Source organism: Sceloporus occidentalis, unplaced genomic scaffold, assembly GCF_023333645.1.
Source record: "Sceloporus occidentalis isolate IW3139 unplaced genomic scaffold, rSceOcc1.0.p SCAF_3, whole genome shotgun sequence".
Classification (NCBI taxonomy): Eukaryota; Metazoa; Chordata; class Lepidosauria; order Squamata; family Phrynosomatidae; genus Sceloporus; species Sceloporus occidentalis.
In genome coordinates this window covers 55423580-55440173 of record NW_028316983.1, presented here as the reverse complement: position 1 = coordinate 55440173, position 16594 = coordinate 55423580, and the positions used below count along the sequence as shown (strand labels likewise).

Genomic DNA, 16594 nt, shown 5'->3' with positions numbered 1-16594 from the left:
TTTTGTCTCAGATATTACCTCTGACTTCAGACACTTGGGTTTTAGATTTTAACATGGTGCTCCAGTTAGGCCTCCACAACCGGGTGCTACAGCTGAGAAGGCCCTGTCCTTTGTCCCCATGTATGGGATAAAATTTAGTCTTGTGTCTCTGTCATCATCACTTTTCTCCTCTGTATGATTCTAAAATATCTTTGCCTGAAAAGCTTGCATGATGTATTTTGTACTTTTTAATTGCTTCAATAAAGGCATAATTGTTTTCTGGGTTTTGTATTTTGTTGAATTTTGCTGTATGGCTAAAATGCATTAATCTACCCTGAATATCTTTTTCTGGATAATTCACTTGTAATCAACTACAGGCTGGTTACCTTTTTGTTGCTATTCTGATCTTTCAGTTATATTTATTAATGATCTTTTGCATTTGTCTTTGTTACTGCTTGGTTGGAAGAAGTCTGAACAGTTTTTCAGTGTTGTAAGTGAAGTTAACAGTTTACTTAAATTTTAGCATCCCATTGTTGTGGTAGTCTCAAACATATTGAGATAGATGCTGACTGTATTTACTACCTCAGTTGCACCAGGGACGTAGCCAAGGGGGGGGGTTCTTGGGGTCCGGACCCCCCCTTCCATTAGAAAAATGAATGGTGCGTGCTGCTGCGCCGCTGTGCCCAAGCCCCATTATAATGGTGGAACTTAGTCTGGACCCCCCCCCCCCCCTTCCTAGAATCCTGGCTACATCCCTGCACACACTTAAGGCAATCTGAGCCCCCAAGATCTTAGATCTGACACAAACAAAGCCCAGGAGAAGAGTACACTTGAGGCTCAAGCAAAGAAATGTGCTGATAGTTTTGTGGTTTTCTTAGGGAATAACTTGTATTGTAAATGTTCTTGTTTGCAATTTCTAGTTTGGATGGTGGGGAACTCTTCAGTCGAATTCAAGACAGAGGAGACCAAGCTTTCACAGAAAGAGGTATGAAGGGATACCACATGTTTCTCAAAGTTTAACAAGAATTTGCTGTACAAATCGTGTTGTCTTGTAGCATATGGGACTGAGTCTGAAGATTGTATTATGAGCCTGTACAGACAGGCCAAAATAAAGCTGCTTTGGGTCACTTTGGAAGTATGCTGTTTGGAAGTCTTTAGGTCTGGAGTGTGGCTTTGGCGCAGCTTCCGGCCTCTTAGGACGCATACATAATTTAAACAGCATACCTCCAAAGTGACCCGAAGCAGCTTTATTTTGGCCTGTCTGTACAGGCTCTTATAAGACATCAGGCAAAAGACTATCTTTTAACAGCAGAAGTGGGTAATAACTCAGTTCATACACAGTCAGTTCATACACCATGGCATGATTTAGAGACATGGCATGGGCAGACTTCAGGTTTGTTGGATCTACTTTTTTGAAAAACTAGTAACCCTGAGATTCATCAAGCTGAAGGGGTTTGTACTAGTTTAGGGAAGCTTTCCAACTTACACCCTGATTCTGATGGTTGATAATGTGTTTTATGGCGTATTGTTTTATAGTTTATTGTTTTAGAATTACGTTGTTAATTTTATAATTTCCTGCTTTTCACTCTTTGACTGTATACTGTGGGCTGATTTTTTTATTTTTTTTATTTTGCTAGCTCATTATGTAAAGTGCCATGTAAACATATGGAAAACAACAACAACAACAACAACAATGTAGGAAATGGGGCTGGGGTTGGAATTGGTTCTAATGGGTTGGCTCAGGGCTTGAAGCCAATTACCCATTACACTCCATGAGCCATAACAACAATAACAGTGATGACAATTATTTCAATTTATTAGATTTCCTTTTCTTACAAAAATAGTCAGTGCATCCTGCAGTATTAAAATACACAAAAGTTAAAAGTACAAGTATGAATCTATATCAGAATTCTCATGGGATTCCAACAAGCTTTGATCTAATTTGGAAAAGTGGTATATAAATAAACATTATTATTATTATTATTATTATTATTATTATTATTAAGCTGACTTAGAAGGGGGAGAGTTGCTTTGCTATTGTCATGCAGCCCATGCCTGCCTGCTCAGTGGTACACAAAGAGATCTTAATCTACTTTCTGCCTACCTTGGACTGGATTCTAGAAGACCCACAGGCTTGTTGGATCCCTGTTAGCCAAAGCTCCCCACAATGTCTGAATTGCCAGACTGTAGTTAATCTTTTCCCTTTATGTTTGTGCTGAACATGAATTCCTGCACATTGCCATGCCATTGGAACTGGAGGGGCATTTCAGTTGGTTTCGGGTTCTGGGCAAGTTCTTAATATATAGTTTGCTGATTTGGGAAGCACGATAAAGTGTGAATAGCATTGAAAATAAAATAAAAGGGTTTTTTGAGGGGGCACATAGCCTGGGAGCTTGTTTCTGATCCAGAGCTTGGGAAAGTTAATGTTGGGGGATTGCAGTCCCAGATTCATATGGCCAGTATAGCAATGGCCTTGATGGCTAGTGGATTCTGAAAAGTAGCTTTTCCAAGCTCTATATCTGATCTTCTGAATCATGGTTGAAGATCGACTGAATTAAGCAGTTGTATAGAACAACTGGCTTTATCTTACCTTCCATTCCAGCAATAGCCAACAGTGTGGAACAAAGGCAAGGAAGTGTGCTATGTGTTAATGTCAAGACAAGGTATACTTTGTTTAAATGTTTAGAAAAAAAATACAAGAGACATGGAACTTGTACTGAAGTTGGAAGTCACATGTCATATTCCCTTCTTCCCTTCCATGCCAGGACTTGCATTTTCAGTGGTGGCTTCATGTTTCTTGTAATGTTTTCTTCAAAAATGTACTCAGTAAATTTTGTGACTTGGCTCTCTAGTATCTTTCTGTGTTAGATGTTGCCTGTTTAGTAATGGGGAAAAGTGATCTATTTTCTTTCTTTCTTTCTTTCTTTCTTTCTTTCTTTCTTTCATTCAGAGGCTTCTGAAATAATGAAGAGTATTGGAGAAGCCATTCAATATTTACACTCAATCAACATCGCACACCGAGATGTTAAGGTACTATTGGCAATAGGTGTCAGAACAGAGAAATTATTGTACTTGTTTGGGTGTTTTGATTATCCTATTTAATATGTTTCCTTCATTGGTAGGACGGGTGTGCAATGGGAAAAGGGAAATCCCCTCCCTGTTCACAGATGGAAATACTAGCAGTGGCAGGGGTAAATTGGATGTAGCCCATCATTATTGTCCCAGAGGAAACTGGACATATCACTTTAAAAGTATATGCAAGAGATTGATATAACTTTAATGACTATGTCCTCCTCCTCCTCTCTGATATGGCTATACATAGCTGACTACGCAACAGGAAGAGGATGCTGCGAATTTATTGATGTAACTGATACATTTGCTCATGCATCACCTCCAGTCCCAGGAATTGCCCAAATACAGTACAACCAATTTTCATGATGAAAGGGGGCAGCAGGGGAGGAGGCAGTGGATCCAAATTGCCATTCTGTTCTAGTGATTTGGGTATTTTGGGAAGGGTTTTTTTTTTCTGTTGAGTGAAAAATAATCTGGGGGACTTTGAGGGTTGCAAACTGGCTCCCAGGGAGTATATGTACAGTTGCCACTCTGTTTGCGCAGACTTAACATCCATGACCCTTGCTTATTCATGAGGAGCAAATGGAGGGGATTAAAATGGGATACATGCCCCAGGAGTGCACCCGCAGCTGCTCGCAGACATGCACCCCCATTTAAGCCTAAGGGGCTTGAATATATGTGACTTTCCATTTTCGCAGGCGGGTCCGGGACGGATCCCCCGTGAAAACAGAGAGTTGACTGTATTTTCCTACCCCAAACTTAGGCGGGATACAGACGGGCAGGAGAAGACGTCTTGGAGGTGTATTCTGCTGAATACGAAGCCTCCAGACCGCCCGCCCCGGGGGCGTGGCTCAGGAGATGGGGCTTCCACATGGGAGGCAGTGAAGACGCCTCACCTGGGGCCGTTTCAGACCCGGAGTTTCCAAACCGCCGCCTCGGAGGACGCTGCAAAGAGAGAGGCAGCTTCCTCACGGGCGGCCAAAAACAGGGCTTTTTTTTTCCTTTGCCGGCTGGCGGATGCGCTGCTGCGCAGCTGCAGCGCTAAGCAGCGGCGGCAGAAAGCCTATGGGCACATTTAAAGTGCCCAAGCCCCTTTAAAACTTTTTTCCCTGCTCTGCCCAAGAACAATAGTGGTCTCCTGCCAGCTGGTGATCAGCTGGTGTTGGCATCCTTGTCCGCTTGCACTTTGCCAGTGTCACCAGCATCATAGATGCCTCCTCTCCTTTGGTCCCCGCGCTCTTGCTGAATCTGCAATGCACAGCCACAGCTGTCGCCGCTGCCACCGCTGTCCCCTGCCATCCCCCATCACCTCCCTTGTACATATGTAAATATTTAAAGTTTTAGGGTTTTTTTATTGTTAGGTGAAAATGGCACAGGAATGTGTGTAGGGGTTCACTTTAAAGTCCAAACTTTCCAAGCAGCGCATGCGTACATGTTGCTCTAGGGTTAGGGTTAGGGTTAGGGTTAGGGTTACGAGCCTTAAAATGCGCTGCAGCTGTGCTGCAGCTTCCACACCTGCATGGCAGCTGACGCTGCAATTAAAGCCTGACTGCAAACTGCGCATGTTCCAGGACCCCGACTCATTATGCGACACAGCAGACACGGAGCTTTTAAACGGGCAACTTAAATTAGCGGCGTAGCAATTCTGACGTACCGGTGCAGCAGCTTACAGACGGAGCTGCGCAGCTGCGCATCAAACGGAAAAGAAGCGGAGAAAAGCAGCACCTTTTTAATGCCGCTTCTTCCCGCTTGGGGCGTGCGGGGGGCGTGTTCATGGCGGCATTCAGGTAAGGCCCGTCTGAAGGCTCTACCTTCATGACGTCATGAATACACCCCTTTTTGCCCGTCTGTATCCCGCCTTAGAGATATAAGAAATCAGTTTTTTGAGTGTTTATGTGCTCTTCAGTTTCCTGAAAAAGTAATGTTCAAGAGAGATTCCCACTGTCTGGCTTTTACTGAGAACTGCCACTGTACTCCATATATAGAGATACAGTGGTCCCCCGGGTTGCGAAAGTAATTCGTTCCGCCGCCGCTTTCGTAACCCGGAAACTTTCGCTAGCCGAAATGCCCATTGGCGCTAATAGCGAAAGCCGCTTTTTGGTGCGAAATCGCGCCGAAAAGCACCAAAAGTTTTTTCGTAACCCGAAAAAACTTTCGTAACGCGGAACAGTTTTTTTAAGTAAATTTATTTCGTAACCCGGAAATTTCGTATCCTGGCGCATTCGTATCCCGGGGTACCACTGTATAATGAATTTACATCCCTAAAGCCAACTATTGTCCTCAACATGAATACACTTCTTGTCTTGGTTGGTAATTAGTAAATCAACACTTAACATAAATCCCATTGCTTCAGTTAATATGTTTTGGGCGGGAATAGTTAGTGAATTTAGACCATAGCATTCTTAGACATTTAAGCAAAGTGCCATATTCATTTCCTTCCAATTGTTGGTATAATAAGCCATTCACCTCCATGTTTATACTCCATCAAAAGATGTTTGATTTGTACACTGATTTCCTCAGTAATCCTAAAAGCTGTACCTTATCAAACCAACAATTCAGCTGGGGCACTTTTATCAGATCTGGCTATGGTAACACATCTTGATTATATTCCATTTGGACTACTGTAACACACTCTATGTGGGGCTGCCTTTGGAAACTGTTAGAAACTTCAAAAGGTTCAAAACACCACAGCTAAAATGCTGACAGGGTCCAGTTATAGGGAGGATGTAACAAACTGGTAGCCAGTGAAGCTGTTTCAACAAGGAAAACAGCTTAATGGCTACCAGTTTGTTTCCAGGCACAGTTCAAAGTGCTGGTCAAGACCTATAAAGCCCTACACAGCTTAGACCCAGATTATTTGAAAGACTGCATCTTCCCATACGAAACTGCTAGAGCCCTAGGATTTTCAGGGGAAGGCTTTCTTTTGTTCCCATCACCATCCCTGGCACCCTTGGTGGGAACATGAAAGAGAAACTGCTTGGTGACTGCTCTCAACTTCTGGAACTCCCTTCCATGGGAGACTAGACTGACTCCCTCCCTGCTTTGTTTTTGCTGGCAAGCAAAAATGTTTTTATTTAGGGAGACTTTTTAACATAAGAATCATGACAGAATGGTTTTATATGGGTGTGTGTATGTGTTTTAGTTATGTTTTAACTTTTTGAATGTTTTATGTTAATTTTATACTGTTTTAATTGGATGATTTTTACTGTTTTTAAATTCTTACCTTAATTTTAAAAAAATGTTTGTGTCTTGTGAGTCACCTTGGGTCCCTTTCTATGCTGCCTAGGAGAAAAGCAGCATGAAAATGAAATAAATAACAATATTAATTGATGTTGCTACATCTACTAAATGGCAGGATATTGTCAATGCAGATGACTAGGTGGGTCCTGCTCCATCTCCCATGCCTTTTCCCCCCCATATAGAGGAAACCTGTGAAGAGGGACATGTGAATATGTCCTGAGTTGAATATCCTGTGCTTGTTTTGCTGTCTCTATTGACATGATGAGCAAAGTATATTATCCTGCTTTTGCTCCTGAAAGAAGTGGCAATCGAAATTGACAAACTCTAGAAGGATTGCATATGATTCTCGTGAACCACATTATAAGAGTCACCACTGGCTGCAACATTCAGTTAAGCCTAGACATCTGAGCGAAGCCTGCATTGCAACCATATTGCAGAACACCAATTAACACAGTTGCTCAGGATGGACAAAAAAGGTTTCTTGAATCTGGAAAGAATTCTAGATGATTTACAACAGATAGTTCCTTACAACAGAATTGGCTCTTGGGATATCCTTATTTGCAAGATCATGTTGTATTCTCTGTCATAGCTTAAGACATTCCCAAGTGTCAAAAGCCTGGTTTTAAAGAAAGCAACTTCCTTGTAGAGTGGGAAGACTCTGCAATGACTTAATTGTGGGAATGATAATTCACAGCCCCCCAGGCAGCATAATGGGCTTCGCAAGATTCCCTTTCCTTGCTTGTTACATAATTGCACATCAGCTAGCTTAAAGCCATTCCTTATTTGGTCTGTGGCAAGCATGCATCCTCTCCAGAGTGAAATGCCCTCACCAGGAAAACAAGTTCTTGTTTGTTCAAAGGCTGTGAAATTGGATTATAAGTTTGTTTTCTTTGGCTCTATTGCAGTATATGTTCCTGTTATCATAAGCACATGAGCACATGGGATTCAGACTTTACTTCTCACTGTGATGTATCAGTTCCAGTGCAAAGTCTACAAAAGTGTCAAAATTAACTCCAGTCCTCAAATCATTTTGTTCCACAAATAGACTTGATTCACAAAAAACTACTCCCCAAAACTATGAAATCATTTCAAAAGATCATCAGCAATGTACACATTTCCATTATCAACAGATCTGGAAGAAACATCACATTCTGGTGAAACTTTCAAAGGACACAGTCTTTAAAAATTCTAAATGAAATAAAATTCTAAATATAAATTCTTAATAAAATACAATAAACAATTCTAAATAAATGGAAAAAATAATAATGTTTCCAAAATCCAATTTATGCTAAAATACAAACCTGAAATTGTAACACATGCACAAACCACTTACCGTCTATGTATCTATTTCTGGTCTCATTCATAACATATAACATCTGCTGAACAGATAGTTAGGGAGGGTTTCGTTCAGCAAACTGAAGTCAGGAGCCTAGTGGTCAAGAGGTTTGGATGCCACCAGATGTAGTGTTTCATCAGTTAATATAATGGCTGGTCTCTTTTTTGGTGGATGAATTTTTGTTTCTTGTAACCTGAATAATATATGGTCAATGTGCTTAATGGGTTGTGGTCTAGTAACACTTTCCTTGCCCTTCTTGATATATAACAGCCTTCATCAACCTGGGGTTTTCCAGAGGTGTTGGCTGGGTATCATATGTGCTGACTCTAGCACAACTAGGGGACACCAGATTGGGGGCAAATGGCATTGAACAAGGAGAAGATAAACTGGGTCTGGGAGGCTATTATAAATGCCTCTATAAGAGTGGGATCTTCTGAGGTTCAGTAGCCTTTTCAGTAGTGGCACCTTTTGGTGGGACTTTTTTCATCTCTTCAGTGCCAAGCAAACACCTTTGCCAATCTTTAAAATATTAGTTGAATTATTCTAGCTTGTCCCTACTCTTTTTGTATTAGTCTATTTCTCCTTTTCTCCTGCTATTTTTACTGTTCTTTTGTTTTAGTTGTTTCCAAGTAGTAATGTGTATTGAAGATACAATGGAAAATAGTAAGAATTAATTAACGACTTCATGCATTGGCATATTTTTCAAATCTACTGTGAACATATTTGTTCTTCTTGTCTCACAAGGTGGCCTTTGCAAAATGATGAAGTAGGAAGCATTCTTTTAAGCTGATCTTGCTTATTATCTCTTGCAGCCAGAAAACCTCTTATACACTTCAAAAAGACCGAATACTGTATTAAAACTAACTGATTTTGGCTTTGCTAAAGAAACCACCACCCATAACTCCTTAGCTACACCGTGCTACACACCATACTATGTAGGTAAGTAAATCATGTGGGAATACTCTTCCTGTTTCTGAGACAAGACTCTTACAAGCTTCCATCAGCTTCTTTTCACATTGGCAGTGATGGTTAGCTTTAGGGAACATGCACACTGTAAGCAAAGAAAGGATAGATCTAAGAACAAAGCTTTTCTAGCCTGCAGCTTTTGCACTGTATTGCTTTTAAGTTCAATACATCATTTACATTCAATGGCTCCCCAGTGACTGCAGTATATATTTTCCTACCCTCTTTAGCTCCAGAGGTACTGGGCCCAGAGAAATACGACAAGTCCTGTGACATGTGGTCCCTTGGCGTCATCATGTATATTTTGTAAGTAAGCTTCCTCTTCTTTACTGTGTTGTTTGGCACTATACCTTGATTGTATCTTCCACTCTTGTATGTTCTCACAGTAGGGTGGAATGGCAGAACTTAGTTATGGATGCTCAGACTCCCCCCCCTCCTGATTCTATTGAGCCAACAAACTAGGGATGTAGTATCTTTAGCATGTTCCTAATCCTTATTCAGTCATTCAATTCAGGAACATTCCTGGATGCATTGTGATAAGGAATGGATAACAAGGTGGCTCATCCATTCCATTTCAGGAGCAAATGCTAGTTGCCCAAGGTCACCCAGAGGATTTCTGTGGTTGAGCCGAGATTCGAACCCTGGTCTCCAGAGTCCTAGTCCAGTGCTCAAATCACTATGCCATGCTGTCGCTTTCAATTTTCCCATGCACTTTTTCAAATTCTGCTCAACTTTCAAAATGCCAACTTTACTGTTACATCCTAACCATTTTGCACTCCCCTGTTTGTGCAACACCGTCCCTTTGGGTCAGGAGTCACTTAATAGAGTGAAAAGTATAGATTAATCTTATCTGGCTAGAATTTACAGTACAAGTAAACAAACATTTATAGTTTTTTTTTAATAGCATGTATATCAGATCATTTGGGCATTCAAAGCCAACTGCTCTTCTGCATGTCTTCTGACCTTTTTTCTCTTATGTACAGACTGTGTGGCTATCCCCCTTTCTATTCCAACCATGGCCTGGCCATTTCACCAGGCATGAAGAAACGGATCCGGATGGGTCAATATGAGTTTCCAAATCCAGAGTGGTCTGAAGTATCAGAGGAAGGTAAATGTGTTCTTTTCTTGAAAGGGTGGGGAAGAAAGAAATTTAAAAAATGGGCCCAGAACAGACAGGCCTTTGAGGCGCCCTCATCACGTGCGAGGGCTGCCCGGTGGGTGGAGTGCCCACATGCCCGGCAGCCCTCGCACGTGACGAGGGCACCACAGCTGCAGCGCACCTGCCAGACATGGCGTGTGAGGGTTACGGCGCAGATGCACCGTAACTGTACTGTCTCTGGTGCTTTGCGGTGCTGCAAAAAGGAACCATTTTTGGGCTCCTTTTTTCCTGCGCAGCAGCACCGCACAATTTGTATGCTGCAGCGCTCCTGCGCAGGAAAGAAAGGCGCTGGGGAGGTGCCTCTTTTTGGCAGTCTGTACCCCGCCATGGTTTCCAAAACTACATTTGTGATGGGATAGAAACTATGCAATTAATGTTTTAGCAGTTGCAAATATTTTTGAAATAATGTTTAAAATAAAAGCAAAATGAAAGCAGTAAGTTAGAATTACCCTATAACATATGGCTCTAGTGAGTTTGCTGCGGACTGTATCAGATTCCTAGTAGGTAGCCTGCTCACACTTTTGTGTGTATGTGTGTCTGAAACTGGGGGCAAAATTACATTGATATGCTGTTCATGACCCTGATGGCTTCTGTGGGTGTGATTTGCCATTTGATGGTGACATTTTCCAGAGTAGGAGTGTTGGAAGGTGAGTGCTGGTTGCAGCCTACTGTGGCATAGGAGAAGATGCTCTCAAATACTCAGAGGTTGGTCACTCCAACTTACAAAATGCAGAAAAAGAACATTAGTTACAAATCACCTACACAACCTATCTTCCCAAGCAGTCCATGAGGTGGAGAATAAAAGGAGAAAGGGAAGAAGGGGTTGTGGGGGGAAAAAGAAAAGAAAAAAGAAACAGTGGGTGGCATTCTTTACTCTTTGCTGTAACCCATCCACAACTACCCTCAGCCCTAGCCATGATGTAACATGCGTCCGTTATGTCAAAATGCCGGCGGCCATGTGGAACGGCCGCCACCATTTGTTACGGACTCTGTCCATAACAGGGAAAGGGGCGTCTGGAAGAGACTCCCCTTTTTCAAAATGGGACATCCTAAGGACGTCCCTTATGGCAGTGTGTAACCCGCCTTGGATATAAAATCCTGGCAGGCCACCATTATAAAACTGCTGTATGTGTATATGTTTTCTGTTCTGCTTCAGATAGATCCATTCTCCTGTGTAAGTGATCCCTCCCTTCTCTGGGTTTCTGCTGCTTTTGAAAGATGATTCGAAATTTGGAATGTGATGTCCAAATATAGAATGTATTGTTTAATGCTGCTGTTTTCCTTCACTTTCAGTCAAACAGCTCATTCGAAATTTACTGAAAACAGATCCAACCCAGCGAATGACTATAACAGAGTTCATGAATCACCCCTGGATCATGGTAAGAATATTATTTTATTTGTTATTGTATCTGGGCAGGTCTTTAGGGTGAGAAGCATGAGATGAGATTGTCTATAGCACCTTCATACAGAGGCTAATTCCCAGCTTGTTTTCGCTCTGCAGCAATCAATGCAGGTGCCACAGACACCACTGCACACTAGTAGAGTTTTGAAAGAAGAGAAAGACCTCTGGGAGGATGTTAAGGTGAGTTGCCCACTTGATTTAGCTCACATATTTCCAACTGTTATGGTGAGTGTTATGAACCTCCAGGAGTTAGTGGCTACGAGTCTGTCAACCACTGCTGAAGCCCATTGACTAGATGATGAGACAGATTCAGCTGTTCAAATGAAACCAACTGTTCCTCGGATTTAGAAATTTGAAAGCCTGGAAGATAAACAGAAAATTCAAGGGGGGGGGGGGGGAAATTCCAGTTTCCTCAGCCATTTTTCCAAAGTGATTTATTTCCTGGAAAAATTGAGAAATTTTAATTTTTTTAAAAAAAGAAGAAAAAAGTTAGATTATGGAATTATTTTTTAGAATGATTCATAACAAATTTAAGGAAAGTGTTCAGACAATAACTTCCCCAAAATTATTTTGGAAAACTATGTAAAAGAAGACTTTTATGTCACACAATATATTGTATCAGATCACTGCAATTTCTGGTCTTAGGGCCGAAACAGATGGCCAAAACAGGGCAACTTTTAAACTGGACTGGGGCTGTGGCAAACAGACATGCGGCCCCAATCCAGACAGCTTCTGCCCCAAATAAGAGCAGGGAAAAAATCAGCTCCTATTTGGGATGGGAAAAAGCCACCCCTTTGCCTCTACAATCGGCTTTTCATTAGCTCTGGGGCGAGTGGTGTCTAAACACTATGCCTCCAAGCTGGATGGAAGCTGGTCAGCATGTAATCGCTGGTGTGTCTTTTGTCCGGATTGGGAGCGTAGCGCATCTAATGCCACACCCCTAAGCGAGCACAAAGCTATCTTAACTGGGGTGTCTATTTTGGCCCTTGGTTTCCTTCTCTCAGTTCTTTTCATGGGAATGAGGGCTTTATGTTTGCTTGACACTCTGGAGAACTGGAACAAAATCATTTTCTCTGTTTCGCTATTGTTGATGCTTTCTTCTGTCTGCATTGTTGGCCAAACCAAACAGGTTTCTTATAGTTGAGAACCTTGTAGCACTCTTTGTAACTATTGTCTGAATAATAACAGTTATTGTAATTTTAATTATCACAGTTTGTAATTAGTGTCTGAATAAACTGTACTTTCCATCAAGCAAATACAGTAATTTTATGCCAATCAAAATTTTACATAATGCATTTATGCCTAAAGCAACGAAGTGAGTTTCAATCTGTGAAGAGTTCTAATATCACATTTCCCCCAAAGTTATCTGAAAATTTCCATTGTTTCCCCCCTCTCTGCTTGGTTTTAATCCTTACTTTGAAGTAGGCTATGATGTTTATTGATGGGTTACAAAGAAGAATAGCATCCTTACTCTGGATAATATTTCAGATTCTTTTCTTTTTTAAAAAAAATAGTTGCAGGATTTATCTGGGTAGTAAGGGTTGTTCAACAGTGGAACACACTCCCTCGGAGTGTAGTGGAGTCTCCTTCCTTAGAGGTCTTTAAACAAAGGCTGGATGGACATCTGTCGGGAATGCTTTGATTTAGATTTCCTGCATGGCAGGGGGTTGGACTGGATGGCCCTTGTGGTCTCTTCCAACTCTATGATTCTATGATTCTAGTAGCATCTTGTGAAATGTGGCTAATACTTACAGGCTACAATCCCTTGAAAGATTGCTTTTACCCCAGGAAGGAACCATTGACACCAATGGTAGCTTCCTGTTCCTCATGAAAAACAGTTTTGGGTACAGGAGATTTCTGTCAGGAACATGGGATTACATGAGAGGGGTAATCCAGGAAAGTGAAACCTCTGGGCCCATGGACTTCTTCCAGACTATGGAAGTTCTCCATCTAGTATGTGAAAGTCCCTGGGCAAGTCTTCTATCCCTTTTCAAGGGCTCTTCCTGGAGGCCACTAACCCATCCTGACACATTTTTAACTTCCTTCAGAAAACCCCGATTCTTGAAATGCAGTCCCACTTATCTTGCACCATATAGTTTAGGACTAAACATAATCTCTAACAGAATGAGTAAAAATCCTTGGTTGGGAACATGTTAGTTTGATTCTTTCTTTGCAAATATTTGCTGCTGGCCATTATTGAAAAGGTTACCTATTCAAAAGGAAATGCAGAATTTAATTCTTGTCTTGATAATGACTAATTGGGAAATTTAAAAAAAGGGATTTCAGCAATATTCTAACGATGCCTATAGGATTTCTTACAGGACTTGCAATATCTCATTGCATGTGTTTGCTGAGAGTTTAGCCTAAATCCAGTTGATAATTCCAACTAGAGTAGACCCACTGAATCAAGAAGCACATGGGAAGTCAGCAATTATGTAAATTCCTGTTATTCAATAGGTCTCCTCTAATTCATCGAATCTAACTCAATAAATCTACTCTGATTGGGACTAAGAACTGGACTTAGGCATTCATCAGACACATCTTTGTCACTAATCAGATGGTTTCTTCTTTACCATGCTTTTAGGAGGAGATGACAAGTGCCTTGGCCACCATGAGAGTGGATTATGAACAAATCAAGATTAAAAAAATTGAAGACTCATCTAATCCATTGCTTATGAAGAGGCGAAAGAAAGCAAACCCCCCTGAACCTACAGCACTCCCTCATTGAGGGCTCAGTAGACAAGCCTGGTGGTTGTCAAAGCAATAACTATATCTATATATTTTTAAAAACAAATCAGAGATAAGACTGTCATATCAAACGCATGGAATTCAGATCTTTATACCAGACTAGTTATTTTTTTAGCTGCCCCTCATGATTCTGGCCTTTATGGGGTCAGGCAAGAGACAGCTGTGTTCTGTACAATACCTAATGCTACTTTATTTTTATTTTTGTCCTGTAGGGGAAAAAGCTTTTGGTAATTAGATTTTTATTGGTAAAAATCTCCCCTTGGTTTTTCCCCTCCAGAGACACTGAAATTCCTCTGATCTGCATATTTAAGAGTGTGTGTACACCCACACCCACTCCCACTCCCACACACCTGCTGTAGGGCTGAAATCCAGACAGTCAGAGTCCTGTACTAAGTACTGTGTTGTTGTTTTTAGAGTGAAAGGCTATCAGTTTGTGTCAAAGAAGAGTCAAGGCTGTTGAAGAGATGCCACTTGAAGCGAAGGTATTGTTGATACTGTGGTCTTCATTTAACACCAGGAACTGTTCCTTTGCTGTTGGACCTTAAGTGTAATTCAAGGTCCTGGGAGTCGCTCAGTTGTCCCAAGTACAAGACACCTCTTAACTGGAAACCTTTTCTCTCTCTCTCTCTCTGGGTATGCACAGGATTATTATGTGTGAATTTGTGGATTAAATACAATAATGTTCCAGGATGTATACTGAATGTCTGTAATGTCTGTGTGGGCAGAAAGGCCCCCCCACTTTTGTAGTCTTGAATTTATGAGGGGCTCTGGAGTGTAATCTATGATGCACCCAGAATTCAGTTATGATCTCAGGGTTATTTGGGTGACTGGGGTGAAAAGTTGTGTGATTGATGACTGTTTCACTAGCTGAGGTGACCTTCCCAAAGCACTACACCAGCATATATCCTGTTACCCAGTTTCCATCACCATCTAATAAAACATAAAAGCATAAATCCTGGTGCAGTTTAAAAGTCCTGCTGTCAAAGGCTGCAGGCTCATGTCCTCCATATCAAGGAACATTTTCTAGTGGCTACTGCATTATTGTTCTTACAGCTGTTCACAGCCACGACTTTACCAAGAACCTACAACTCGCTGGAGTGCACAACAAAGGCTGAAATCTGAGCTATGCATCCCACTGCAAAATAGCATGAGGCCTTTAAGGGTACAATCTACCATCTCCACACTCTAATGTGAAAAATGGGAATACCTTAAAAATATGGCTTTGCCGGGTGGACTCTTTGGTGTCCTTTGGTGTTGCTTGACCACATAGCAGAAATGTTAATAATATATGGTAAGATTATAAAGGTTTTGTCTGTGAAACCAAAAAGGGTCAGCTGGAATTTGAAGGAGACAGGATAGAACCTGTATGGACTGTAGACCAGCTGTTATTCTAGTTTTCTGCTAGGACACAGTTGCCTAAGGTCAAGCCTTCTTAAGTCTTACTCTAAGAGTACGTTCTACAAGAAAAAGGTAAAGGATCCCTTAACATAAAATATTGCCTCACTATGCTGGTAGTCAATCCATTTGTATGACTCTTTCTGTATATTGTTAGTCCATGAATGAATATTTTTGCCATGTTTGTTTCACTGGCATTTTAATGTTTTCTTTTTTAAACCCACACTTTCTTTTTTCTTTTCTTTTTTTTAAAGAAAGGTTTAGGTTTAGGTGACATTTTAGACACTCTATGAAATTTTAATTTGTAAAAAAAAGTTTCATTTTTTTTGGTTGGTGTCTCATTGCTGAAACAAATTATTTGATCTGCTTACCCCATTCTGGATTAAAGACACCTAATACATCAGACTTGCCTTTTGTGTGATCCGTTATAATGAAAGCATGCTGTTTTGAGTAACCATCAGGCACTGAGCCCAAGAAGGTTTTGTTGGAGCAATTGCTGACAATATCTACAGCAGAAGAATCTAATCAAAGTCCTTACCAGTTTTTACACACATTAATACAGCTCAGTTTTTCCCAAATGTTGGACTGCAAAAGATACTAAACATACATGAAAGCAGAGAGTTCAAACATTTACCAGAAGTGGGTCTTTCAACTTATGAGACAAAGCCAAAGGGCTGGAGCAGTATTGCTTGGGAGAATTGTAGTATTAGTACACCTTAACTACACATCTCTGCAAGATCTGAAGCAACTATGGAGCTGTGCAGACCGCCCCCGAAGAGGCAGCCTGCAGCCACCTCCATCTTCCCCAGATCGGGGCCATGGCCACTGCATGCTGAAACTGGTCTTTCCAGGGTGCAAAAAGGAAAGGGCATGATAGCCACGCTGCAGTGGCTTTAAGGTGCTCCTTTGGCACTATGTTGTGTAAACACAGTGCCAGAGAAGCACCATGACACTGCCATGGGGGCGGAGTCAGCGCATGCATCATGGCCACCACACCCTGACTCTGCCCCCAGGCTGGCCATAATGGGCGGTCTGCACAGTCCCCTAGTTCCTTTGCACACAATCCTTTTCCTCCCAGAGCCCAAGCTTGCATTGGGTCTTGAACTGAACTGAGGAACCTCAGATGGGAAATTATTCCTATGTAGCTCTAGATTTTTGTACATTCTAGGTGGTGCATTAAAAGCAACGTATAGCAGAGTAATAAATGTAGATAGAGTTTATGATCTCTGTTAACAAGTGTAAAATACAAAATAAGTGGTCACTAACTAACAATCTTTGGCGTATGATAGAGGTGTGTGGA

General features: G+C 41.4%; 1 protein-coding gene across 1 annotated transcript in view; it reads left to right on the top strand.

The window, feature by feature from the left end:
* MAPKAPK2 (MAPK activated protein kinase 2) overlaps positions 1 to 15697 on the top strand; it is a 113985-nt gene extending 98288 nt beyond the window's left edge. Inside the window, exons 3-10 of the mRNA XM_089514477.1 lie at positions 900 to 964; positions 2930 to 3009; positions 8440 to 8566; positions 8821 to 8896; positions 9574 to 9698; positions 11043 to 11128; positions 11251 to 11331; positions 13736 to 15697. Coding sequence (XP_089370603.1) covers positions 900 to 964; positions 2930 to 3009; positions 8440 to 8566; positions 8821 to 8896; positions 9574 to 9698; positions 11043 to 11128; positions 11251 to 11331; positions 13736 to 13879 — 784 coding nt within the window. The 3' untranslated portion in view covers positions 13880 to 15697. The remainder of the gene's footprint in view (positions 1 to 899; positions 965 to 2929; positions 3010 to 8439; positions 8567 to 8820; positions 8897 to 9573; positions 9699 to 11042; positions 11129 to 11250; positions 11332 to 13735) is intronic.
* Positions 15698 to 16594: the final 897 nt, after the last annotated feature.